The following is a 27567-nucleotide window of genomic DNA, read 5'->3' on the forward strand; positions in this document are numbered from 1 at the left end:
TTTTAAAGGAATATCAAAGCATTGTTCCTTTCATGCTTCTTTCTGCTAAACGTAAGAGCAGCCATAACTCCCCCGTAGAGCGCTTCCCATATTAAACTCACCCTGTAACTTGGAGGCTGACGTAGCCCGAAAAACAAAAAAAATCAGATTAAGGAAAAATAATGTAATGGCTCTACAGTGTTCACGATTAGGCTGGAAACAATGAGAGCAAAGATTTAAAATAAATAAAAAAGCATTGCCATGTGAGCTGCAACGGTCGACATCAACTAAGGAGGAAGGAAGTTGGACGTGAAACCAAAAACGACTTTCAAAAACGAGTTCCGATTGCTAATTGGTCAATTAGAAATTGTCACGTCAAATAGAAAGACAGCAATAATCGTAGGCCCACCCCTTCCTGGTGTAGCCTATCAGAACGGAGCCTTTCTCTATATAAACCTCAACGAAGGCAATTTTTCCTCGTATATTTTCCCAAAGACGAGAAAGTAGACAAACTAAGATGGCAAGAACAAAGCAGACTGCTCGCAAGTCTACTGGCGGTAAAGCTCCTCGAAAGCAGCTCGCCACCAAGGCTGCTCGTAAAAGTGCTCCTGCTACTGGCGGAGTCAAAAAGCCTCATCGTTACAGGCCTGGGACAGTGGCGCTGAGAGAAATTCGCCGCTACCAGAAGTCTACTGAGCTCCTCATCCGCAAGCTTCCATTCCAGCGGTTGGTCAGAGAAATTGCTCAGGATTTCAAAACTGACCTCCGATTCCAGAGCTCGGCCGTCATGGCTCTGCAGGAGGCTAGTGAAGCCTATCTGGTAGGTTTGTTCGAGGACACCAACCTTTGTGCCATTCATGCCAAGAGAGTGACTATCATGCCCAAGGACATCCAGTTGGCCCGACGTATCCGCGGAGAACGTGCATAAAGGCAGACCTTCAGTATTACACCACAAAGGCTCTTTTCAGAGCCACAACTTCCCTCAATCGAAGAGCATAATCTCGCATAAGGACGTACCACTACTTTGAGCATGTAATTTGACTGGTTTCCTATAGTTTGATCGAAAGGCCCCGATTTAGGCCTAATCAATCGTTATGATGGGGAGTTTCTTGCCGTTTTAAAATTTTGCGGGTGCTACACGCCAAACGGTTTTAGGTACCGTTCAAGTGTGTGGTTGGTGGTAGACTAATCTTATCAGACAGTTAAGGCTTGCGCTTTAGTCTGCAAAAAATGTTTGGCTGTAGATACTTTCAAATCGGCTAGAGCGACCGGCCGACTCAAGGCAGGCAGATGTTTATTAGCCTTGAGTAAATGATTGGCTGTTCAGCGGAGGCCTCGCATACCACCAGTTGTCTGACGTAAAGCTATCGTTTCTTCAGCGGGTTCTTATGCTAATCTTTCTCTGCAAATCGATTGACTTGGAGGTGGCGAGTGTCTGAATATACCGCCTATTTCAACACTTTTCGTCAACTTTTGAAAGTAAACTAATTTTAAAGATACCACGCAAATGCAATAGTCTAAATATTTCGCATACTTTATAGAAAATCATTCAGTGCATTTCATTTAAGGGGACAAGGCTGCTAAGTGGCGAAATAAGACGCTATTCAGTCGATAACACGTGATTTTGTACGAGCAACTGACGTGGAATTAAGTCTGTAAAATCCACTCGCTTTTTAAATTTCAATTAAGAAAACGAAATCCGATGTAGTGGTGGAGGACAGTTTTATTATAATTAATATGAGTCCTTTTAATGCAGAGGAAAAAAACTGTCTCCCGTCCCCTGGACGTTTTCATTCAGGAATGTATCGCATACGAAATAAGCACTTACCCTGCGTTGGCCACGTTATCCATATTACATGACACGCTCTTTATATAGAGAGAATGAGTGGCTCTTAAAAGAGCCATTGATTTCTATACATTAGCTACCTCATATCTTAACCCCCAAAGCCGTATAGGGTTCGACCTTGCCGTTTCAATGCATAGACGACGTCCATAGCAGTGACGGTTTTCCTTTTCGCGTGCTCTGTGTAAGTAACGGCATCTCGAATCACATTCTCCAGAAAAACCTTAAGCACTCCCCGAGTTTCTTCGTATATTAGGCCAGAAATCCTTTTTACTCCACCTCGACGAGCCAAGCGACGAATGGCAGGCTTTGTTATACCCTGGATATTGTCACGAAGAACTTTACGATGGCGCTTAGCACCACCTTTGCCAAGGCCCTTTCCTCCTTTTCCACGACCAGACATTATCGCTGACTATTCATTCACTTTTACCAACAGACTGCCGTAAACTACTTTTCAAAAAGACCGAAGCAATGTGATGTAAAGGCATTGACCGGACCTAATCGGAAACACGCACTTCTAAAAGCGGCGCACAGATTCAAATCGCGAGCTTGCACGGCTCTACTTTTCACCTGATTTAGAGTACAAAGCTCAACCTGGTGAAACAAAATTTCCACATTTAAAAATCAAATAATCTTTGACTTTCTGCCTCTCTTAACTAAATTTGATGTAACTTTTTAAAATTTTACATGAAAGTTTGTTTTGTTTTTTATAAATTTCAATAATAACTCATAATTGTTTTGTGTTATGTATGTAGGCAATTTTTTGTATTTTACCAAGTGTTTTTTCCTTTAAAATTAGCAAGTATAATTCAGTATACTGTTCGTTTTTATTTTGTCTTTTGGGCTAGTTAAGGGCGGCCAGGTTGATTTTGTAGATAAGACTTTGGAATTTTAAAATATAATTTTTTTAAATCTCTATTATTGATTCACATGTGACCCAAAGCAGGTCACTCCAGTCATGGCTCTTGATCGATGAATGAGGGTGAGAGACAGATGTCGAACTGAAAAGCTCAATCCTAATTAACATGTTTCACATTTATGCTAGTTTTCCTGAAAGTATTTTAAAATATTTGGCAAAATATAAATGCATTTTGCATGTTGTGAAACCACAAGTGGATAAGTGGCATTTGGATTCTGTGACCCGAGTAAAGTGAGATTTTCTTTTTTTATGGTTGTTTTTGATATTGTTTATTGCACAGCATAAGTTACCATTGACACCTGTTCTATCATAACATTTTTTATACCTCCATTCTCCATAAAAACATGATTAAATTTTGTTTTGGTCATCACTAAAAAGTACATGCGGTTATTAACACACACAAAAAAAAAATCTTTTTTGGTTGGAGTATTCCATTAAGAGTAATGGCAAAGTGACTTGAAAGTATAGCGGTCAAACGAAACTGAACATTTTGACTAACAGCAAGAATGTGTGACAAAAAGTTTAATATTTTTTAGAAAACATTCACTGTACTTTATTGGTTGATTTCAGACAAAAGACTGTTGGAAACTATAAAATGAGGGAAATGTGATCCCAAGAATTGCAAACCTGCAAGAAAACAGCACAGACAGGAAGACATCATGTTTCCACACCTCGCCCCGGCCTACAGCATAGATAGATAGTTTATTCTATTCCTTGGTAAAGTTAAGGAAAGAAAACAAAGATATGAGGATTTTTTTCTGCTGGACAACATTTATTTATGTATTTTCTATTGTTGCTGAAGAATTCTAATTGAATAACATTAAAGGAAGTTAAGTTAAATGTAATTCTTTGACTGTATAGAGTTTTATTTTCACTTGCTGAGGAAAAATGCAAACTGTTTTGTAAGTTACTCCGTTTCTCTCTTAAAAGAGCACTACAATAATATTCATAACTAACCGTGCTATCAGTCTAAAATGGATTAAAAACTAAGTAATCAATGCAGACCTCAGCGTTAATATTTGCAGCCCATCATGCAATGCATATGTATGTCTCTGTGATATGCCATTTGGTAAGGGATTCTTGAAAGCGGTGTTAATGCTTCTATTGAAATGGCAAATGTATTGTGTGTTTATTACTGACAATGTTTGTGATGTGCTACATTTTGGAATGACAGTGACATAGGACAGACTTACAGACAGACACACAAACACGTATCACTTTATTAAGGTGGATAATTTTTATTCAGCTTCATACTTCTCGTATCCTGGTTAAAAAAATAGGTTTATTTATTGTTTGATTGATTGATTTTACTTTTCTATACATGTACATTTTTGATTTTTCAGAACCATTTGTACATATAAGTTTGTGCTGAGTAGTAAATGTGGCTCTGCTCAGTCCTCCTAGCTATTTCTTGTGTGCTTTTCTTTAAACAAACTTTATGCCAGACAAGAGTTAAACTGTTTGCAGGTTCAAAACATATATGGCTTGCTCATGGATTGCACAAAAAAGAAATGTAGGTTTGCTGTTTGCTCATACAGTCTACGTCAGCGTATCTTAACCTTTTTTTATGTTGCAACTCACTTTTTCCCATGGAATTGTCTTCACGACCCACAGGGGTTGCTCTTCATTGGTGAATGGAGCACAATTTTCAGAGCAGGTGGGTGGAGGTTCCTGTTGGCGAATCAAACACAGTAGTCAATGTGGAAGGGGTGGTTGTGCACGACTGTCATAGTGGCGACCTGCCACAACCCACTACCTTTATACGCAATAGTAGCAGTTGAGAAACACTACTCTGAATAATGAACAAGACAATATCCCTGACAGTTTTAGGAATTTTATAAATATTAGCCAGGCCGCTATTTTAAGTCTCAACAAGAGGACATAGTCAGGGAAGAGAGAGTGTCTTGTCATTATCTATCGGTCTATCTGTCTATCTGTCTGTCTATCTACCGTGATCCCCCACCTATCGCAGACTTTATGTTCCAGACCCATCAGTGATAGGTGAAAATCCATGATATAGAAAGACCATATAAAGAAACATTTTTTGTATACTTTAAGGCTTAAAATACCCCTCCCACATGCTTTAAACACATGCAAACTTATTAAAACACACTTTGTAAACACATATCATATGTGAATGTCGGGATAAGGATATGAGTAACATAATAATAATAATAATGTAGCGTACCATCGATTCATTCAAGCCATAATGGTGAGCGACGTCCTTGTAACACTTTCCTTCCCTCTTAGAAAATGTAGGACACTTGGGAGCCATCAAAGGGCTTAAAACAAAACAAAAAGTTTGCTCACAGCAATCGGACGACAAGCAAGGTAGGTGATATGCAGCAAACTGAGATGCGTCGGGACCCATGCTCGCTGTTCTTGCGAGATTACACCACGTTAGCAGCAGCCAATCAGAGCCAAAGAGAATGAAAATCCCGCTCTGATTGATTGAGTGTCCTCTTTCAGCCAATAACGGGCCTTGTAAGAAATCATCTGGGACTGAACCGCAAAACTCTTTGTCTACCGTAGTGAAGAATGTATATATATTTACTGATTTACTGCATTGCTTAAATGTTAGATATGTTCGACAGAAAAATCTGCGATATAGCTGGGGTGCAATAGCTGAAACGCGATATAGCGGGGGATCTATCTATCTATCGAATTTTGAACGCTGCCTTTGTTTTCGTGTCCTTGCCTCCTAACGGCCACTGCCGTCAACTGTTCACAGAATGCCATTGCATTGAACGCTACTGTATTTAGTTTCTAGTGTGCAGTAAAGCAAGTTCTCACTCAGACAAACATCCTGGAAAAAAACATCACATACACGCCAATGACACATAAAAACAACTTAAGAACATAAGTCAAAAGAAAAGTTCACGGTAATTACACATGAAAACAAACACCACCATTTACTGACAAGAACTAAAACTAGGCAATATATTACACTTTCCCTTTTTCTAGTGTTGTTCTTTTATATAACCCCTCTTAGTATGGCCCTGGTTGGACATAAAATGTTTATTACAGATAGAAAAAAGGGAACATCCATCCATTATCCAACTTGCTATATCCTAACTACAGAGTCACGGGGGTCTGCTGGAGCCAATCGCAACCAACACAGGATGCAAGGCAGGAAACAGACCCCGGACAGGGTGCCAAGAAAACCACAGAAAAAGGGAACATTTCAAGTTAAATATTGATTTTTTTATATGATTTTATGACAAAGCTACAGAAGAGAATGTGGAAACAATTAAAATCGGCAAGGTACACAGCTTGCTTTTTAATCGAATGCAACAATCGAGAAATAGACAACCTGAGGTGCCAATAAACTAAGTAGATGTTTTAAATAACAGGAAAACTGTTTTGAAAGATTTTTTTTTTTGGTCCCTTCATGCTTCACAACAAGCATGATAATGAGAATTAGAAACTGTTTCCAACATGCATTTCGATTAAAGGAAACAACATTCATCAATTTTTTAATTCTGCTTATCTGGGTCAGTAGGAGTCTACCCCAGCAGTCATAAGGCAGGAACAATACATGAACAGGGCATCAGTCCATGACCAGGTATACACACAAAGGCTAATTTATCTAATGTCTTTGGACTTTGGGAGGAAACCAACACAAACATGGGGAGAACATACAAATTCTAAGCAGGAAGCACCTGAGACACGAAACCCAGTCTGTTCATTGCAAGGCAGCTGTATCACCCCAACTATTTCGTTCTTTTTCTGGGGTTCAGATGTTTTTCAAAATCAGTTGTTTGTTGAGTGCCCACCTCAGTATGTTAGATATCTGCAACTTTAGGTATTTGCTGTAGAGGAGAGTACACATTGTTGCTCCTTTAAAGCTGAATGGGATGAGATTGGTGTTGTGCTTCATTCTACAGAAAAGAAAAAGGTTATGCAATGTGGGGTTTTAAAAATCCAGCATTTGTGAGGAAGTCTGCAAATTTCCCTCTATTTTCCTGAGGTTAAAATTGGGGTACAAGTGTTAGCGAATTTTGGAGAAGACATCAAGTCCATGTGTTACTTCTTTCTCCTATTCATTTTTTTCACACTGTTTCACTAACTATTTTTGTTGTAATTTCTAAATATTACCTTGGCACACACAGTGTTTGTGCAGTTTCACATGTGATTCCTCCAACCTTTCAAACGCCTGGATGTGATGAAAACTAGTAAATATTTAAAGTGCCTTGATGGCATGCGGATCAAATCACTTTTACCTTTAAATGAACTACGAGATAAGGATCTTAGGATTGCACACTAAAATATGTTGGATTAAGGTGCTGCTTGGAAAATCTTGGAAAGAGACAAGACGTGATTTTCTCGGAGTGATACTTTCACATCCCGCGACACAAGAATTTGTGCCAACAGATTTAACCACGCCCAGGGCCAGAAATAAAAGCCAAAGAGTAGATGGAAAAGTAGAATGTCGTAAAGAATTCAAAAACGTTGGCACGGTACACATTTAGAGCAGGTTAGAGATAATGGAAGTATGAAAATTTAAAAGTTTCAAAAAAAGGTTAGTAAAGATCGCATTGGTACAAATAGAAATTATTACTTATGAAATGATGGTACAGTGAAAAGAGATCGAATATATTGTTCAGATTTAAACTTTAAGTCGGAGACTTGTAGATCGTCTAATTCGTGTTGCCAGCGAGAATTAAAAAATTCCAAAAATGTTGACGCAGTATGAAGTCCCATGAGAAGGAGACTTTTAACATGAGATTCTTTCAAGTCACACCCTACTAACAACCATTTTCAAACAAGACCACCGTCATCTAATCTCAGTCATGTGAATGCTTTTGGCAGACACACTTCCTACACTCTCAGCTCTAATAAATTTTATCAGGACAATAATTTAATATGTTCTAGATGACATGTTGTGAAATAGACGCTTCACCAGCACCGAACTACACAGACTGACATAGTATTGTTTTTATTAAACTTTTAAACTAAAAGTGAAAATAATGCATATATAACAATTACCATGAAATTAACAATGTCTTTAAATTGTATATCTGGTTAACCAAACCTGGGGGTTAGAGCGAAGCAAGCAAGGGGCAGAGCTCCCTAGTCGACAATAAGATAAAAACCATAAGAAGTGCTACAGCTCAGAATAAGGTGTTTTCCTCCTGAGACCAACTGAAAATGCACCGCTAAGTTATATAACGTGATTCATCAATTTAAAATGTAAAATATTAAACTCTATTAAGAAAGAATTCAGTGCATACATTGAAGTTGGTTGTGGTCTGAGCTCAGTTCTGGAATGGAGTTGATGAATGGAGAGTGTGTGTATCCTGGAGTGCGTTGGTTCTTCTGGTCCTGTCACTATTAAGTGGTTGTTGTCTGCAATATTAATGACCTTTGTTTATTAGTTCTTTTTCTGTTCCAAGATGGGTATTTTACATTTAAATCCCCTGCTAGGATGGCTTGATTGATAAAGAAAAGAAAATCCAATTCTTGTACAGGTAGATCATTCTGGAGGCTGTTGTATGCTGCATTTATTCTCAAAGTGCCGTCTCTAGTATTTAGCATCACTGAGTTAGCATCCAATACGGTTAATTGTGGTGTGGTTGATTCAGAATGTTCTATTCCTCTTTTAACAAGAATGGTCGTGCCGTCTCCCTTCCCTTTAATTCTGTCATATCTGCAAACAAGAGTGACTTCTCATTCTGAATTCTGAACTGGGATGTAGATAAGTCTCCCTGATTATCATTACATCAATTAAATGCTAATCAATACATTTAAGAAGTTTTTCTTTTTTGTTTTGCATACCATTAGCATTCCGTTTAGATAATCGATGTTAAATTATCTGGTGTATGTAGAAATGTAGGAGTCATCAGAGAGAATATTCACAACAGCAGGAATGGAGGCCACAGTCATTAATATCTGTTCTTGCTGCACATAATTTAGCAATGAGTGTCTGAACAAATTTTAGAAAACTTTTGGTTTTGGGGCTGGAAAATGTTTTAAGGCTAAGAGAGCAGAAATATCTTCCATAGAGATACCAGCAGGGTAAGCCTTGAGCCCATTCTGTTCTTCTCTGGGAGGACACTGGGTGTAATCTCCTCTGTGCTCAGCAGCTTTGTATTAGTTTATACTCAACAATTTCCTCTAACATCATCTGTGAAGAAACACAGTGCCTGTTCTTCCTGAGGAGGGATAGACTTCCATATTTTTTCTCATACTTGTGAAAACAAAAGGAATCTGGAAGTAACACATTTTATCATAGATTCTCAGTACCATTTTCTTGAGGTAAGGATGAGTTTCCTATTCACTATTCTGCTCATAGCAACTGTCATGAGTAGAGTTTTACATATCCCACAGAGACATCACCAATCAGAAATTGATTTAAGCCTCTTAGCTTCAGGCTGAATATGTTAATTCTTTAGTCTCTTCAATTCTGTTTCATCAATGGATTTGTTCTGCTGTGACTTGTAGTAAATAACTACACAAAGATGTGCCGAGTGGCCAGTATAGCAGCAAAGTCATCAGTATGGTATGAGTATGCACATAGCAAAGGACGACTGTGTATCTATGAGGAGTTCAGGACATGTAGTGTTCACTCTGGAGTGTCGGTCAGAACACTGGCAAAGGATTCAGAGTATTCCACACAGCAGCTCAGAAGGAAATTATGCCTTATTTATTGGATGGTATATAAAAAAAGTATACATACATGTATATGAGTATGAATGTGTGTGAAATTATACAGAAAAAGCCATTAGTAACTTACACAAAAAAATCCACTAGATGTCAGTATTGTTCTCAAATAAGTCCTGTTACTAATTTGTCGGCGGTATAAAAATTAAAGCAATAAAGTTTATCAATAAAACCGCATAGGGAGATTTAACGTAAAGTATTGCAGTATTAATGTAGCAACAAGAAAATAATGAGGTCTTGTGAAGCATTAGAGCAAATAAAAGACATATTCTAGGGACTATTATGAAATATTGTACTGCAGTAATAGCACAGTTCACAGTAGTAATGTCTCGTAACACCAAAGCGCAAAGTGAACATTTGAAAGAACTTCTGAAGGCCGACATGCACTATTTATTTAAATGATATGGTTTATTCGATCCCTATTAAGGAAATTAATATATTATTAATTAATTAATACAATTCATAATGGTCTATTGTATTTGTAGCAGTCGAGAGAATAGACAAACTAAACTTTATGGCGTTTTGCACTATGCTGCCTTAAATAAAAGTAATGTTTGATACGTTATTCTTTTGTTTTATTATATTGAAATGTGATGACATTGTGACGTTCTTATTATGAATTTTTTTTTTTTTTTACATTCTCCATATAGAAAAATTAACGGACAAACTCATTCTGTGGTAGTGACTTGCTTTAATATATGTTGCAATTTTTTGAAATGTGCAGAAGACAGGCTGCGAAGCTCCCGAGTCCACCTGGAAACGAGGAAGCCGACATAAGAGCGCATGAGGAGATGGTCTCTAGAACGTACGGGCTTCATAGTGTCTGAGGTGCGCTGATATATTAGGAGCTAAAACATGTCCTGATTGCAGCTGGATGCTTGTACAGTTTTTACGTCACTGCAAAATTTCGTTTTCATGAAGCAGAGTGGCGCAGCGGAAGCGTGCTGGGCCCATAACCCAGAGGTCGATGGATCGAAACCATCCTCTGCTAACTATTTTTTCAACATTAGCATATCTCACCATTGTATTCTTCACCTGGTATTTACGTACATTCATTGGTATACGTTAGTTAACTTTAAAACTCTATTCATTTAAAATATTGGTTTCTCTGGAAAGTGTTTTGTGATTTGGCATATTTCTATTAAAAGTACACAATATATTCTTTTTCTGGGTAATATGCACAATTCAAATGATAGATTTTTATTCGTGTCCTGGCTTTAGTTTTTAAACAACGCAATCATGTAAGAAAACAGAATAGTACTTACCAAAACAAAATTAAGTTTATTTTGGACTTATTTTAATAAAGTGAATGCCTAAACACCGCGCGCATTTCAGTAGTACGTTGGACTTTAGCGTAAGGTTCCATGGTGTAATGGTTAGCACTCTGGACTCTGAATCCAGCGATCCGAGTTCAAATCTCGGTGGAACCTGCGTCACGTTTTAAACAAGAAGATTGCTATTGACCACTTAATAGTCGGTGAAATAATTTCTACTTACGTATATCTGATAAATGCGTTTACCGTAACAAGTTTCTGTTATTAACAAAGATAAAGATCTAGAGAAACTGACACGCGAATGTTCAATTTGGCATAGCAACGCGGGGCAGTTTGCTCAATGTGCGTTAAAGCAAGCTACTAACCGGAAGATATTTACTTCAGCAAGGTAAGCTTGTAGTACGAGGGTGTTGTATCGTGTTAGCCATTATGAATGTAGAGAAAAGCCAAGCAAAATGACACCTTTTATTGGCTAACTAAAAAGATTACAATATGCAAGCTTTCGAGGAAAGGTGTCATTTTGCTTGGCTTTTCTCTGCAAGGTAAGCTTTTAATGGTTCTCCAATCCTCAAAAAAAAATAAAAAATAAAAAAGAATTCTTTTTGACACAAGTTCGAAAAAAAGTTTACAAAATGTCAGTAGCACGTAGTCGTTCATATAGTGCAGACTCAGAAGGTCAATTAAGGAAGGCTTGTAATAAAGTAGTTTAGGTGCAGAGGATCTGCAATTGTCAACATCAGCTCAGAGATTACATGGTGGATTGTGACGATGTGGGTTCTGGCTCCACACTCCCATTGCTATTGGAAGCACTCGAACCCAACACCGTCGATAATGTAACCGAGTGAGCTAGTCAATGGAGGCAAATGATTCCAGCAAGGGGAAGGTATACAAAAAGTGCAACAGTGCTTTTATTTATAATTGTCCATCAAATCAAAAACAGTGTTCCATAAATAGTGCAGATCTTCAAGTTCTTCAATAAATAAATAAATAATCCATTAAAAGAACACGTGGGGGTTAAAACTCAATAGAAAAAAACAATCCTTAAAATCGGAGGTTAAATCTTCTTATGGAATCAATCTTAAAACACTAACACAATCCGGTGCCTATTTTCTGTATGCGTCTCACCTGCTTATCCTGTACGGGCTTAGCAGCAGGCAAGACGCTCTCTGCAGCTGCCCTCCTACATCACACGCTCGAGACTGGAGACCTCCCGATCCCTGGCTTCGGTCTGGCACTCATCCCAGTCCCCGAGACTTGATTACCCTCAACGGCCAGGTCGCCACGTTGGGGATTCCATCACCAAGTCTCCCGACTTCCGCTGCCTTTTCCATGGCCTCTCTGCGGCCCGTCGCTTTCACCTTGTCACTCCCGCTACCAGATCACTCAGCGGGAGCGACATCTACACAAACACCTGGGTGTCGGCCTAACACCCAGCTTCCTCGCAGCTGCCCACGAGCGCTCGATCGCGCGCTCACCACACGCTCCGCGTGTCCGTCTCTCTCCTGCACCGCTTGCTTCCACGCTCCCTCTCCTCTCCTCTCCTCTCCTCTCCTCTCCTCTCCTCTCCTCTCCTCTCCTCTCCTCTCCTCTCCTCTCCTCTCCTCTCGATTCTCCCTCTTTCTCCCCAACCGACTTGCGCTTCTTTTAAAAACGTGAGGGGCCATCACAGCTGCAGCATTAGCCACGGGAGCAATCACGAATGTGGGCAGTTCCTCACCTGTGCACACGGTGAGAAACGCCCACATCGACGACTGCCCGCGCTCGCTACAACAACGCCCCCCTCACGAAGCCGCCTCGGGTGCGGTGATTATTTATTTAAAATCAATGGCCTTTTCTCCACGAGCTGTGGACCCATAACACCACATGGATGAGCCTGTGGTGTCCTGGATAATGAGACTATCTGTAAAACAGACCGCAATTTGTGAGACTTAAGGACCGCGCCTCTGACAGGGATGTGAACAACACTGGGACACCAAAAGGAACAATCCTCCCTGCTCTTCTCTTCACTCTTTACACCTCATACTATAAATAAAGGATCAGGTCATGTCACTTCTGGAATGTCTCAGATGATTCAGCAATTATGAGGTAGATTGAGAACAGTGATGGGACAGAGGAGAGGAGTCAGGTGAACAACTTTGTTACTTGTTGCAAAGAGAATTGTCTGCATCTCAGAAATCGGCAAAACCAAGGAATTGCTTATTGACTTTTGACGCACCAAATAGCCGGTATGTCTGGTCACTATGCAGGGAGTAGATATAAAGAGAGTGAGCTTCTACAAGTACTTGGGGGTTCACATCAATAACAGGGTGGACTGGTCACAGGACACAGAGGAACTATATAAGGAAGGGCAGAGCATACTCTTTTGTTACTTGGAAGACTCAATAGCGACGTCCATAATATCTTCTGTGACTCTTTGATAACCAGTATGGTGTGTGTTGGGTTGGTAACATCACTTCAAGAGAGGCCCACTGAATGAACAAACTAATTACAAGGACAGGCTCAGTTACAGGATGCATTCTGGACCATGGAGGTATAGCAGCAAAGGAGAGAAGTAAAACAAAAGTGAGTGCCTTTATGAACAATGCTGCACATCCTCTCCATGACACACTAACACTGAGGCATTTTCTTTCTTCTTCCTTTTTAGTCATTCTGGTGTAAGTTCAGAGAATAGTGAGTGTATATTTGTATTTATCTGTCTATTTATGTATTTCTTCTTTTAAAGAGCTTTTATAGAAATCATAATTTCCCCATGTGGACAAATAAAGATCTATCTATCTTTCTATCTATCTATCTATCTATTATATAGTGCCATTCACATCTATCTATCTATCTATCTATCTATCTATCGAGCACCCAGACATGCGTAACTGAGGGATGTCCAGCTACCGACGTTTGAATACATTTATGATGTTGTTGTTGCAATATTTATTCAGTGAGGCAAAGGAATGTTAGTATGCACTATTCTGTTTCCTAAGTATAAATTCTAAAACTTCACAAATGTACTTTTCCAAAGAAAATGTATTTTCCAAATGACTCTGCTCTAGATAAGCAGGTTAGAAAGATGGAAGGACGAATGGATATATTTGGGTAAAGCACGATGCACATATCCACCGACTATGTTCGGCAACAATTATGACTTTCTTTAAAAAAAAAAGATTTGAACAGTTTTATATGATATACAATATTTCAATTGAATAATAAATGTATTGCTTTTCTCTTGCCTTGTTATTTTTATACTCTGGTGTCTTTTGTGATTTAATTATAGTTTTGAACATTTGAGAACTATTTAAATCGTTTTATGGCACCGTTAAGTGATCATTTGGTTTACTTTTATTTTAGTCTAAGTTGATAAGAAAAATAACGCCACCTAGCGACATGTTGATTATTTATTTATTTAATTTACATACCCGTTAAATCATGAAGCAGAGTGGCGCAGCGGAAGCGTGCTGGGCCCATAACCCAGAGGTCGATGGATCGAAACCATCCTCTGCTAATATTTTCTTTTAACCTTTTATTATTCTGTTCAAAGCATCAATTGTATTTCCTCTCATGTGCATTGCTTATTTTGTTGTGCCAATAGCATACTGTAATCATGTTTTCTTTTTATAGCTCCTTGCACTGGAACATATTGTCCATCGTTTTATAGCCGAGTCTATGCTGCTGGGTACAAGGCGGGACCTAATCCTGGTCATTGTATATCCACACGTCTATCTACACTCACTCCAATGGCGTGTTCGCTTGTTGCTGGTCGCACGGGCAGTAAGGGTTTCCCAGGAGAGAATTTTATGTTAGATAGATAGTTCCGTTCTAAGTAGTACCTTCTAGTTCAGGGGTGTCGAACTCCGGGCCAGGAGGGTCACATTGGCTGCAGGTTCTCATTCTAACCCTTTTTATCATCAGTGACCAGTTTTCACTGCTAATTAAATTATTTTTCCCTTCATTTTAATAGCTCTGTTTTTAAGGATTCAGTGCTCTAAATTAACTCCAACCAATTCCACTCCTACGAGAAGCTGATTCTTGCTGTTAATTAAACCCGTTATTTAATTCCATGGCTTGTTGCTGCTCTCATTCTGCCACAGCAGACATTTCAAAGGCTGTTGATTTTGTGTTTTTTTTTTTTTTCTAAGAACACCTTCCAAATGTTTTGGTGACCTGAGAGATCAGCGTTACTGAGACCTTCACCTTTCTTTATGTTCAGATATTGTGTGATGGGTACGGGTGAACTGGTTATGTGGCAGCTCGTCTTATATCGTTATTATCTGGCATCTAATTAAGGAACAAAAATCAACAAATGAGCCTGAGTCAAGTTAATTAAAATTAAGGAAAAGGAAGTTAATTAGCAGCAAAAGCTAGTCATTAATTAAGATGATGGTTAGAATAAAAACCAGCAGTCACTGCGGCCCTCCAGGACCGGAGATTGACACCCGTGTTCTAGAGGGCCAACGAAGTGTAAAAAAAAAAAACACGGCCTTATCCAATGTAGAGTACATACACACTGTAGTACCCAGTATTGTCACCCTAGAGACGGGGCTGGAGAGGTAATCGAGCAGGGTATTTACATGTGCCCTGAGTTCTACGTTCCTGGAACCCCTTGAATTTTCTTATTATACCTTTCAAGTCCAAGAAGGCTCGAGAACGCTGGTGGAGATTGTCAGGACATAATAAACACGGCGATACGGATGATAACGCAGAGATGTGGAAAGGGACAACACACGAGACGCTTGACGACGATCGGTAACACTGCGAGAGTGAAATAGCCCGTCTAGTGAATTGACTGTTATTTTAACGGAGCGGCTTTTACAGCGCAGTTTGATTCTGCTAGAAGACTATTGTACATCATTTGTTGTGGAATAAAATGCGCCCATTATTTGGCTTAACTCTCTGTGTTCTTCCCATATCTGCGTGGGTTTCCTCCAGTTTCCTCCCACAGTCCAAAGACATACAGGTTAGGTACATTGGTGATCCTAAATTGTGCTGTGTGCGTGTGCCCTGCGGTGGGCTGGCGCTCTGCCTGGGGTTTGTTCCTGCCTTGAGCCATGTGTTGCCAGGGATTGGCTCCAGCAGACCCCGTGACCCTGTATTAGGATATGGTGGGTTGGACAATGAATGACTGACTGACTTTGTGACATGGCACTCAACAAGTCTAACTTTTTTCTGTTGCTGTTTATTAATACAGTCGCCTCACTTCATGTTTATTTCCACAATCGATTGGTTAACTAAATGTATCCCTCAATACTGATACATTATTTTACACGGGCCAAATGCCCAATGAATTTGCAGTATGCAAGGTGTGATCATTGTTGTGGAATAAAATGCGCCCATTATTTGGCTTAACTCCTATTCGTTGTGGGTCTTAGTCTTTCGATCTCGATGCTCTACAATATGGTATAAAAATCGTAATTTTTGTTGTCGCGTTTTATCTCGAGCAATTCGACACGTTTAGTATTGTAACGGGATTGGAATGGAATTTGCCGCTTTACACTTAGGTCTTATGGGGCGGTGGGCGATCGCAGCTGCTTATCCCATTTGCCCGCACATAAACACCGCCTGCTCAGTGGAATCGTTAGCCGGGGTTGTTGGCTCCGATCTCAGGCGTGTTGCCCCTGATCTTCCAGAGACGTTCCCCCAACATGTTCAGAGAAGCTAGACCTATAGCCCCTGATCTTTGAGAACCCAAGGCTTGTTTCCCTCGTTCAGGTCTCGGAAAACGGCAGTGGACAGCGCGAAATAATCACGCCACTCCCCATGCGGTTTTCAATCTAGCGCATCTGAAGGTAAAAGGTGTATTAGAGAGGTGGTGCTAAATTCTCGCTCAGCCGGGGTCACAGGCAACTTGTCTGCCTCACTATCCCTCCTCTCCGTGAGCTTACCTGTGACTAGGGTACACTTTCACGCAACCAGGGTGCTGGGTTTCAGCAGCAGAGACACGCCCCTCTCAATTTCCGAGGATTTAAAGCCGGTCTCTCCAGGTATCCCCTCACAAAGTCCTTGGCCAACCAAACAGTTAGTCCTTCTTACATCAGGACACAGGTATGCTACAATATGTTTCGTTTGATTCTTATTTTGACGATTTTTTTTAGAATGTCTGTAATTGCTTTTTGGGCAACATAGGAAATGAACTGGTACTGCCATCCAAAGAGTCTCCTAAGACACTCAGAAAAATTCAGGTGAGCTCAACTAAGTGGGAAGGTGAGATATAACAGGTAGGAACTGCGAAAATTCTTACCAGAGGTAAATTAAAACTCTTAAATGTGTGAAGTTCGTCCCAAATATGTGACGCAAAAATGCAGTGTATGCATCGGATAAAGATTCTGAGGGCACAGAAGTATTAAAAGTATATTTACATTAAAAAAAAAAAACATTAAAAACTTTTTAGTATGTCAAACTAGTACCAAAAGTTAAAATAAGAACATTTCAGTTGTTTGCTATTAGTGTATGTCCTAGAGCAAACGGGGTAACACGGTTCCATGGTGTAATGGTTAGCACTCTGGACTCTGAATCCAGCGATCCGAGTTCAAATCTCGGTGGGACCTGATTGTTTGTTTGTTTGCCTTGGTTCATAAAAGCGGACGCACGAAATAAAAGAGAGACCTTACTGTTCAGTGGTAAAAGTTCAGAGCGAGTTTTAAAAGCATACCTTTAAAAGGACTGTAACTGGTTTCTCAACTTGCACACTTCGTGAAAAATCTAAGACAGTTTACTCTGGTTTGTCCGTTTTTAAAATATCTGCAGTGTGGCTAGCGGCTGACAATTGAGGTTAATCTGATCTACAGGGTGACTGTGCAGACCTCCAAATTCTCCTGGAAAACACATACCGGTATATTGCCCTTGGCTCTCACAAGTGATCAATAATCTGGGGTAGCTAATCTGTTAATATTATTAATAATAATTAATATTTGCTAATATTAATCAGCTAATATTTGTGTTCTCAACACTCTCCATCCAAAATCGATAAAAACATTACAGTGATTTCTTTTCTTAACCCAAAGGTGGACAATTTCTTTCTCTTTCTGTATTTTCTACCACACAGAGATATTTGAGGGCACGTTTTTACACGCACAAATTTAACATGATATGGGTGATTTATGATTTATAAATATGCCATAAGTGTGAAGAATTTAGGAACATTTACTATTTTATATGGATGTCTTATATACTTTGCACACAAACGTTTTGGGAAGTAATTGTGCATTACAGTTTTGAATCATTCATGTTTTTATAAGTTAGGCGCAGACTTTTTTTGAAGGATATGTATTCGCTTCTCCGTGTTCTCCCCATATCTGTGTGGGTTTCCTCCAGTTTCCTCCTATAGTCCAAAGACATACAGGTTAGGTACATTGGTGATCCTAAATTGTGCTGTGTGCTTGTACCCTGCGGTGGGCTGGCGCCGTGCCTGGGGTTTGTTCCTGCCTTGCGCCTTGTGTTGCCTGAGATTGGCTCCAGCAGACCCCATGACCCTGTGTTAGGATATGGTTTTTTGGACAATATATGACTCACTGACTTTGTGACATGGCACTCAACAAGTCTAACTTTTTTCTGTTGCTATTTATTAATACATTCGCCTCACTTCATGTTTATGTCCACAACTGACTGGTTAACTAAATGTATCCCTCTATACTGATACATTATTTTATACGGGCCAAATGCCCACTGAATTTGCAGTATGCAAGGTATGATTATTCTCCCCTCATAGGTTCATCTCCATCCCATCAAAATTCCATCTAATTTCTGCTCACTTTCTCTCATGCCCTCAAAAGGACGCATTCTGCTTCCGATCGCATTCCTGCTCTCTCATTTAAAGGTATGTGATTCGGGTACGTAGCCTAAGTGGATTCTTGAAACACTTGAATCTACAAGGGAAAAAAAAAATTCATACAAAGTCAACAAAATCTGTATATGACTGTTTGTTTTTTCTTTTTCACAAAAAAAGTCAAGAGCACATCTATTAATGTTGTTTTTCAGAAAAAAAACAGATAGCTGCTAGATAGACTGAAATTAAAGACACTATAAGATAGATGTGAAAGGCACCATATGATAGATAGATAGATATTTATTTGTCCCCATGGGAAAATTATGATTTCTATAAAAGCTCTTTAAAAGAAGAAATACATAAATACACAGATAAATACAAATATACACACACTATTCTCTGAACGTACACCAGAATTACTAAAAAGGAAGAAGAAAGAAAATGCCTTAGTGTTAGTGTGTCATGGAGATGATGTGCAGCATTGTTCATAATGGCACTCAGTTTTGCTTTACTTCACTCCTTTGCTGTTATACCTCCATGGTCCAGAATGCATCCTATAACTAAGCCTGTCCTTTTAATCAGTTTGTTCATTCAGTGGGCCTCTCTTGTAGTGATGTTACCAGCCCAACACACACCATACTGGTTATCAAAGAGTCACAGAAGAAGAATCCTTAAAAGAGAGCTATTAAAATGGGAAAAATAATTTAATTAGCAATAAAAACTGGTCACTGATGAGAAAAAGGGTTAGAATGAAAACCTGCAGCCACTGTGGCCCTCCAGGCCCGGAGTTCGACACCCCTGAACTAGAAGGTACTACCTAGAACGGAACTATCTATCTAATCTAAAATTCTCTCCTGGGAAACCCTTACTGCCCGTGCGACCAGTAACAAGCGAACACGCCATTGGAATGAGTGTAGATAGACGTGTGGATATACAATGACCAGGATTAGTTCCCGCCTTGTACCCAGCAGCATAGACTCGGCTATAAAACGATGGACAATATGTTCCAGTGCAAGGAGCTATAAAAAGAAAACATGATTACAGTATGCTATTGGCACAACAAAATAAGCAATGCACATAAGAGGAAATACAATTGATGCTTTGAACAGAATAATAAAAGGTTAAAAGAAAATATTAGCAGAGGATGGTTTCGATCCATCGACCTCTGGGTTATGGGCCCAGCACGCTTCCGCTGCGCCACTCTGCTTCATGATTTAATAGTTATGTAAATTAAATAAATAAATAATCAACATGTCGCTAGAGGGCGTTATTTTTCAAATCCAGTTTGAATAAAATAAAAATAAACCAAATGATCACTTAACGGTGCCATAAAACGATTTAAATAGGTCTCAAATGTTCAAAACTATAATTAAATCACAAAAGACACTAGAGTATAAAAATAACAAGGCAAGAGAAAAGCAATACATTTATTATTCAATTGAAATATTGTATATCATATAAAAATTTTCAAATCTTTTTTTTTTTTTTTTAAAGAAAGTCATAATTGTTGTCATACATAGTCGGTGGCTCTGTGCATCGTGCTTTACCCAAATATGTCCATTCGTCCTTCCATCTTTTTAACCTGCTTATCTAGAGCAGAGTCATTTGGAAAAAACATTTTCTTTGGAAAAGTACAATTGTGAAGTTTTAGAATTTATACTTAGGAAACAGAATAGTGCACACTAACATTCCTTTGCCTCACTGAATAAATATTGCAAAAACAACATCATAAATGTATTCAAACGTTAGTAGCTGGACATCCCTCAGTTACGCATGTCTGGGTGCTCGATAGATAGAGAGATAGATAGATAGATAGATAGATAGATAGATAGATAGATAGATAGATAGATAGATAGATAGATGTGAATGGCACTATATAATAGATAGATAGATAGATAGATAGATAGATAGATAGATAGATATGAAAAGCACTATATAACATAGATAGATAGATCTTTATTTGTCCACATGGGGAAATTATGATTTCTATAAAAGCTCTTTAAAAGAAGAAATACATAAATAGACAGATAAATACAAATATACACTCACTATTCTCTGAACGTACACCAGAATTACTAAAAAGGAAGAAGAAAGAAAATGCCTCAGTGTTAGTGTGTCATGGAGAGGATGTGCAGCATTGTTCATAATGGCACTCACTTTTGTTTTACTTCTCTCCTTTGCTGCTATACCTCCATGGTCCAGAATGCATCCTATAACTGAGCCTGTCCTTGTAATTCATTTGTGCATTCAGTGGGCCTCTCTTGAAGTGATGTTCCAGCCCAACAAACATAACATACTGGTTATCAAAGAGTCACAGAAGATATGATGGACGTCGCTATTGAGTCTTCCAAGTAACAAAAGAGTATGTTCTGCCCTTCCTTATGTAGTTCCTCTGTGTCCACCCTGTTATTGATGTGAACCCCCAAGTACTTGTAGAAGCTCACTCTCTTTATATCTACTCCCTGCATAGTGACCAGACATACCGGCTATTTGGTGCGTCAAAAAAGTCATTAAGCAATTCCTTGGTTTTGCTGATTTCTGAGATGCAGACAATTCTCTTTGCAACAAGTAACACAGTTGTTCACCTGACTCCTCTCCTCTGTCCCATCACTGTTCTCAATCTACCTCATAATTGCTGAATCATCTGAGACATTCCACAAGTGACATGACCTGATCCTTTATTTATAGTATGAGGTGTAAAGAGTGAAGAGAAGAGCAGGGAGGATTGTTCCTTTTGGTGTCCCAGTGTTGTTCACATCCCTGTCAGAGGCGCGGTCCTTAAGTCTCACAAATTGCGGTCTGTTTTACAGATAGTCTCATTATCCAGCACACCACAGGCTCATCCACCATGTAATCTCTGAGCTGATGTTGACAATGCAGATCCTCTGCGCCTAAACTACTTTATTACAAGCCTTCCTTAATTGACCTTCTGAGTCTGCACTATACGAACGACTACGTGCTACTGACATTTTGTAAACTTTTTTTGGAACTTGTGTCAAAAAGAATTCTTTTTTTTTTTTTTTTGAGGATTGGAGAACCATTAAAAGCTTACCTTGTAGAGAAAAGCCAAGCAAAATGACACCTTTCCTCGAAAGCTTGCATATTGTAATCTTTTTAGTTAGCCAATAAAAGGTGTCATTTTGCTTGGCTTTTCTCTACATTCATAATGGCTAACACGGTACAACACCCTCGTACTACAAGCTTACCTTGCTAAAGTAAATATCTTCCGGTTAGTAGCTTGCTTTAACGCACATTGAGCAAACTGCCCCGCGTTGCTATGCCAAACTGAACATTCGCGTGTCAGTTTCTCTAGATCTTTATCTTTGTTAATAACAGAAACGTGTTACGGTAAACGCATTTATCAGATATACGTAAGTAGAAATCATTTCACCGACTATTGTGGTCAATAGCAATCTTCTTGTTTAAAACGTGACGCAGGTTCCACCGAGATTTGAACTCGGATCGCTGGATTCAGAGTCCAGAGTGCTAACCATTACACCATGGAACCTTACGTTAAAGTCCAACGTACTACTGAAATGCGCGCGGTGTTTAGGCATTCACTTTATTAAAATAAGTCCAAAATCAACTAATTTTGTTTTGGTAAGTACTATTCTGTTTTCTTACATGATTGCGTTGTTTAAAGACTAAAGCCAGGACACGAATAAAAATCTATCATTTGAATTGTGCATATTACCCAGAAAAAGAATATATTGTGTACTTTTAATAGAAATATGCCCAATCACAAAACCCTTTCCAGAGAAACCAATATTTCAAATGTATAGAGTTTTAAAGTTAACTAACGTATACCAATGAATGTACGTAAATATAATGTTGAAAAATCGGATAGCAGAGGATGGTTTCGATCCATCGACCTCTGGGTTATGGGCCCAGCACGCTTCCGCTGCGCCACTCTGCTTCACGAAAACGAAATTTTGCAGTGACGTAAAAACTGTACAAGCTTCCAGTCGCAATCAGGACATGATTCAGTTCCTAATATATCAGCGTACCTCAAACACTATGAAGCCCGTACGTTCCCGTCGCCTTCTAGAGAAAATCTCCTCATGCGCTCTTATGTCGGCTTCCTCGTTTCCAGGTGGACTCGGGAGCTTCGCAGTCTGTCTTCTGCACATTTCAAAAAATTGCAACATATATTAAAGCAAGTCACTACCACAGAATGAGTTTGTCCGTTATTTTTTCTGTCTGGAGAATGTAAAAAAATAAATTCATAATAAGAACGTCACAATGTCATCACATTTCAGTATAATAAAACAAAAGAACAACGTATCAAACATTACTTTTATTTAAGGCAGCATAGTGCAAAACGCCATAAAGTTTAGTTTGTCTATTTTCTCGACTGCTACAAATACAATAGACCATTATGAATTGTATTAATAGACAATTTCTTTAATAGGAATCGAATAAACCATATAATTTAAATAAATAGTGCATGTCGGCCTTCAGAAGTTCTTTCAAATGTTCACTTTGCGCTTTGGTGTTACGAGACATTACTACTGTGAACTGTGCTATTTCTGCAGTACAATATTTCATAATAGTCCCTAGAATATGTCTTTTATTTGCTCTAATGCTTCACAAGACCTCATTATTTTCTTGTTGCTACATTAATATTACAATACTTTACGTTAAATCTCCCTATGCGGTTTTATTGATAAACTTTATTGCTTTAATTTTTATACCGCCGACAAATTAGTAACAGGACTTATTTGAGAACAATACTGACATCTAGTGGATTTTTTTGTGTAAGTTACTAATGGCTTTTTCTGTATAATTTCACACACATTCATACTCATATACATGTATGTATACTTTTTTTATATACCATCCAATAAATAAGGCATAATTTCCTTCTGAGCTGCTGTGTGGAATACTCTGAATCCTTTGCCAGTGTTCTGACCGACACTCCAGAGTGAACACTACATGTCCTGAACTCCTCATAGATACACAGTCGTCCTTTGCTATGTGCATACTCATACCATACTGATGACTTTGCTACTATACTGGCCACTCGGCACATCTTTGTGTAGTTATTTACTACAAGTCACAGCAGAACAAATCCATTGATGAAACAGAATTGAAGAGACTAAAGAATTAACATATTCAGCCTGAAGCTAAGAGGCTTAAATCAATTGCTGATTGGTGATGTCTCTGTGGGATATGTAAAACTCTACTCATGACAGTTGCTATGAGCAGACAAGTAAATAGGAAACTCATCCTTAACTCAAGAAAATGGTACTGAGAATCTATGATAAAATGTGTTACTTCCAGATTCCTTTTGTTTTCACAAGTATGAGCAAAAACATGGAAGTCTATCCCTCCTCAGGAAGAACAGGCACTGTGTTTCTTCACAGATGATGTTAGAGGAAATTGTTGAGTATAAACTAATACAAAGCTGCTGAGCACAGAGGAGATTACACCCAGTGTCCTCCCAGAGAAGAACAGAATGGGCTCAAGGCTTACCCTGCTGGTATCTCTATGGAAGATATTTCTGCTTTTTTAGCCTTAAAACATTTTCCAGCCCCCAAACCAGAAGTTTTCTAAAATTTGTTCAGACACTCATTGCTAAATTATGTGCAGCAAGAACAGATATTATGACTGTGGCCTCCATTCCTGCTGAATATTCTCTCTGATGGCTCCTATATTTCTACATACACCAGATTATTTAACATTGATTATCTGAATGGAATGCTAATGGTATGCAAAACAAAGAAGAAAAACTTCTTAAATGTATTGATTAGCATTTAATTGATGTAATGCTAATCAGGGAGACTTATCTACATCCAAGTTCAGAATTCAGAATGAGAAGTCACTCTTGTTTGCAGATATGACAGAATTAAAGGGAAGGGAGACGGCACGACCATTCTTGTTAAAAGAGGAATAGAACATTCTGAATCAACCACACCACAATTAACCGTATTGGATGCTAACTCAGTGATGCTAAATACTAGAGACGGCACTTTGAGAATAAATGCACCATACAACAGCCTCCAGAATGATCTACCTGTACAAGAATTGGATTTTCTTTTCCAAACAATCCGGCCATCCTAGCAGGGGATTTAAATGTAAAATACCCATCTTGGAACAGAAAAAGAACTAATAAACAAAGGTCATTAATATTGCAGACAACAACCACTTAATAATGCCATCTAGAACATATAAAATTATTGTCCTGATAAAATTTATAAGAGCTGAGAGTGCAGGAAGTGTGTCTGCCTAAAGCATTCACACGACTGAGGTTAGATGACAGTGGTCTTGTTTGAAAATGGTTGTTAGTAGGGGGTGACTTGAAAGAATCTCATTTTAAAAGTCTCCTTCTCATGGGACTTCATACTGCGTCAACATTTTTGGTATTTTTTAATTCTCGCTGGCAACACGAATTAAGACGATCTACAAGTCTCCGACTTAAAGTTTAAATCTGAACAATATATTCGATCTCTTTTCACTGTTCTGTTATTTCACAAGTAATAATTCCCATATGCACTAATGTGATCTTTACTAACCTTTTTTTGGAACTTTAAAATTTTCATACTTCCATTATCTCTAACCTGCTCTAAATGTGTACCGTGCCAACGTTTTTGAATTCTTTACGACATTCTACTTTTCCATCTACTCTTTGGCTTTTATTTCCGGCCCCGGGCGTGGTTAAATCTGTTGGCACAAATTCTTGTGTCGCGGGATGTGAAAGTATCACTCCGAGAAAATCACGTCTCATCTCTTTCCAAGATTTTCCAAGCAGCACCTTAATCCAACATATTTTACTGTGCAATCCATCCATCCATTTTCCAACCCGTTGAATCTGAACACAGGGTCACGGGGGTCTGCTGGAGCCAATCCCAGCCAACATAGGGTGCAAGGCAGGAACCAATCCTGGGCAGGGCGCCAACGCACCGCAGAGTGTGCAATCCCAAGATCTTTATCTCATAGTTCATACTTCAAGGTAAAAGTGATTTGATCCGCATGCCGTTAAGGCACTTTAAATATTTACTAGTTTTCATCACAGCCAGGCGTTTAAAAGATTGGAGGAATCACATGTGAAACTGCACAAACACTGTGTGTGCCAAGGTAATATTTAGAGATTACAACAAAAATAGTTAGTGAAACAGTGTGAAAAAAATGAATAGGAGAAAGAAGTAACACATGGACTTGATGTCTTCTCCAAAATTCGCTAACACTTGTATCCCAATTTTAACTACAGGGAAATTTGCAGACTTCCTCACAAATGCTGGATTTTTAAAACCCCACATTGCATAACCTTTTTCTTTTCTGTAGAATTAAGCACAACACCAATCTCATCCCATTCAGCTTTAAATGAGCAACAATAGATACTTTCCTCTATAACAAATACCTAAAGTTGCAGATATCTAACATACTGAGGTGGGCACTCAACAGACAACTGATTTTGAAAAACATCAGACCCCCAGAAGAAGAACAAAACAGTTCTGATACAGCTGCCTTGCAATGAACAGACTGGGTTTTGTGTCTCAGGCGCTTCCTGCTTAGAATTTGTATGTTCTCCCCATGTTTGTGTTGGTTTCCTCCCAAAGTCCAAAGACATTAGATAAATTAGCCTTTGTGTGTGTACCTGGTCATGGACTGATGCCCTGTTCATGTATTGTTCCTGCCTTATGACTGCTGAGGTAGACTCCTACTGACCCAAATAAGCAGAATCAAAAAAATTGATGAATGTTGTTTCCTTTCATCGAAATGCATGTTGGAAACAGTTTCTAATTCTCATTATCATGCTTGTTGTGAAGCATGCAGGAACCAAAAAAATCTTTGAAAACCGTTTTTCGTGTTATTTAAAACATCTGCTTAGTTTATTGGCACCTCAGGTTGTCTATTTCTCAATTGTAGCATTCGATTAAAAAGCAAGCTGTGTAACTTGCCAATTTCAAATGTTTCCACATTCTCTTCTGTAGCTTTGTCACAAAATCATATTAAAAAAATCTATATTTAACTTGAAATGTTCCCTTTTTCTGTGGTGGGCTTGGCACCCTGCCTGGGGTTTGTTTCCTGCCTTGCGCCCTGGGATTGGCTCCAGCAGACCCCCGTGACCCTGTAGTTAGGATATACCGGGTTGGATAATGGATGGATGTTCCCTTTTTCTATCTGTAATAAATATTTTATGTCCAACCAGGGCCATACTAAGAGGGGTTGTATATAAAGAACAACACTAGAAAATGGGAAAGTGTAATATATTGCCTAGTATTAGTTCTTGCTAGTAAATGGTGCGGTTTGTTGTCATGTGTAATTACCGTGGACTTTTCCCTTGACTTAAGTTCTTGCTGTTTTTGTGTGTTATTGGCGCGTATGTGATATTTTTTTCCAGGATGTTTGTCTGGGTGAGAACTCGCTTTACTGCATAACAGAAACTAAAAAGTGTTCAACACAATGGCATTCTGTGAACAGTTGACGGCAGTTGCCGTTAGGAGGCGAGGACGCGGAAACAAAGGCAGCGTTCAAAATTCGCGCCGAGCTTTTAAAACGAGCAATCAAAAGCAGACTTCTGGGCTGAGCCTGAAAGCACACCCGGCCCCCTCTCCTTTCACCCAATCGGAAACAGATAGGACCTCAATATAAGGCGCCTCGTGCTGCTTTCTCTACTCATTTGTTGGGTTCTTTTATGTTAAGAATTCTGTAAATCGTTGAGATTACATTAAGTCGGGAACATGGCAAGAACTAAGCAGACAGCCCGTAAGTCTACTGGCGGTAAAGCTCCCCGAAAGCAGCTCGCCACAAAAGCGGCTCGTAAGAGCGCGCCTGCTACCGGTGGTGTAAAGAAACCTCACCGCTACAGGCCCGGCACTGTAGCTCTGCGAGAGATCCGTCGCTACCAGAAATCCACTGAGCTCCTTATCCGTAAGTTGCCTTTCCAGCGACTGGTGAGAGAAATCGCCCAGGATTTCAAGACCGATCTCCGCTTCCAGAGCTCCGCTGTCATGGCTCTGCAGGAGTCCAGTGAGGCTTACTTGGTGGGTCTGTTCGAAGATACCAACTTGTGCGCCATCCATGCCAAGAGAGTGACCATCATGCCCAAGGACATCCAGTTGGCTCGCCGCATTCGTGGAGAACGCGCTTAAAGACGCAATTGAAGAAAACACAAAGGCTCTTTTCAGAGCCACTA

At 39.2% G+C, this 27567-nt stretch overlaps 1 protein-coding gene and 7 non-coding genes across 8 annotated transcripts; 5 read left to right on the plus strand and 3 right to left on the minus strand.

Annotated features, from left to right (window-relative positions):
• The first annotated feature begins 446 nt into the window (after positions 1 to 446).
• LOC120538309 (histone H3-like centromeric protein CSE4) lies at positions 447 to 27567 on the plus strand. The gene is made up of 3 exons (XM_039767770.1): positions 447 to 899; positions 4992 to 5072; positions 27102 to 27567. The coding sequence occupies exons 1-3, from the start codon at positions 497 to 499 to the stop codon at positions 27521 to 27523; spliced, it is 906 nt and encodes a 301-aa protein (XP_039623704.1). The 5' UTR covers positions 447 to 496; the 3' UTR covers positions 27524 to 27567.
• Positions 10324 to 10395, plus strand: trnam-cau. Its single transcript has one exon. It is a non-coding gene; the product is annotated as a tRNA-Met (tRNA).
• trnaq-cug lies at positions 10763 to 10834 on the plus strand. Its single transcript has one exon. It is a non-coding gene; the product is annotated as a tRNA-Gln (tRNA).
• trnam-cau lies at positions 14100 to 14171 on the plus strand. The gene has a single exon. It is a non-coding gene; the product is annotated as a tRNA-Met (tRNA).
• Positions 17140 to 17211, plus strand: trnaq-cug. Its single transcript has one exon. It is a non-coding gene; the product is annotated as a tRNA-Gln (tRNA).
• trnam-cau lies at positions 19564 to 19635 on the minus strand. Its single transcript has one exon. It is a non-coding gene; the product is annotated as a tRNA-Met (tRNA).
• trnaq-cug lies at positions 21865 to 21936 on the minus strand. The gene has a single exon. It is a non-coding gene; the product is annotated as a tRNA-Gln (tRNA).
• trnam-cau lies at positions 22273 to 22344 on the minus strand. The gene has a single exon. It is a non-coding gene; the product is annotated as a tRNA-Met (tRNA).

Source organism: Polypterus senegalus, chromosome 10, assembly GCF_016835505.1.
Source record: "Polypterus senegalus isolate Bchr_013 chromosome 10, ASM1683550v1, whole genome shotgun sequence".
NCBI classification, from domain to species: domain Eukaryota; kingdom Metazoa; phylum Chordata; class Cladistia; order Polypteriformes; family Polypteridae; genus Polypterus; species Polypterus senegalus.

Coding starts and splice junctions, on each gene's coding strand:
- LOC120538309 (XM_039767770.1), top strand. CDS start 497: ATGGCAAGAACAAAGCAGACTGCTCGCAAGTCTACTGGCGGTAAAGCT. Junction 900..4,991: donor CCGACGTATCCGCGGAGAAC/GTGCATAAAGGC, acceptor CTTCCCTCTTAG/AAAATGTAGGACACTTGGGA. Junction 5,073..27,101: donor GCAATCGGACGACAAGCAAG/GTAGGTGATATG, acceptor TGAGATTACATT/AAGTCGGGAACATGGCAAGA.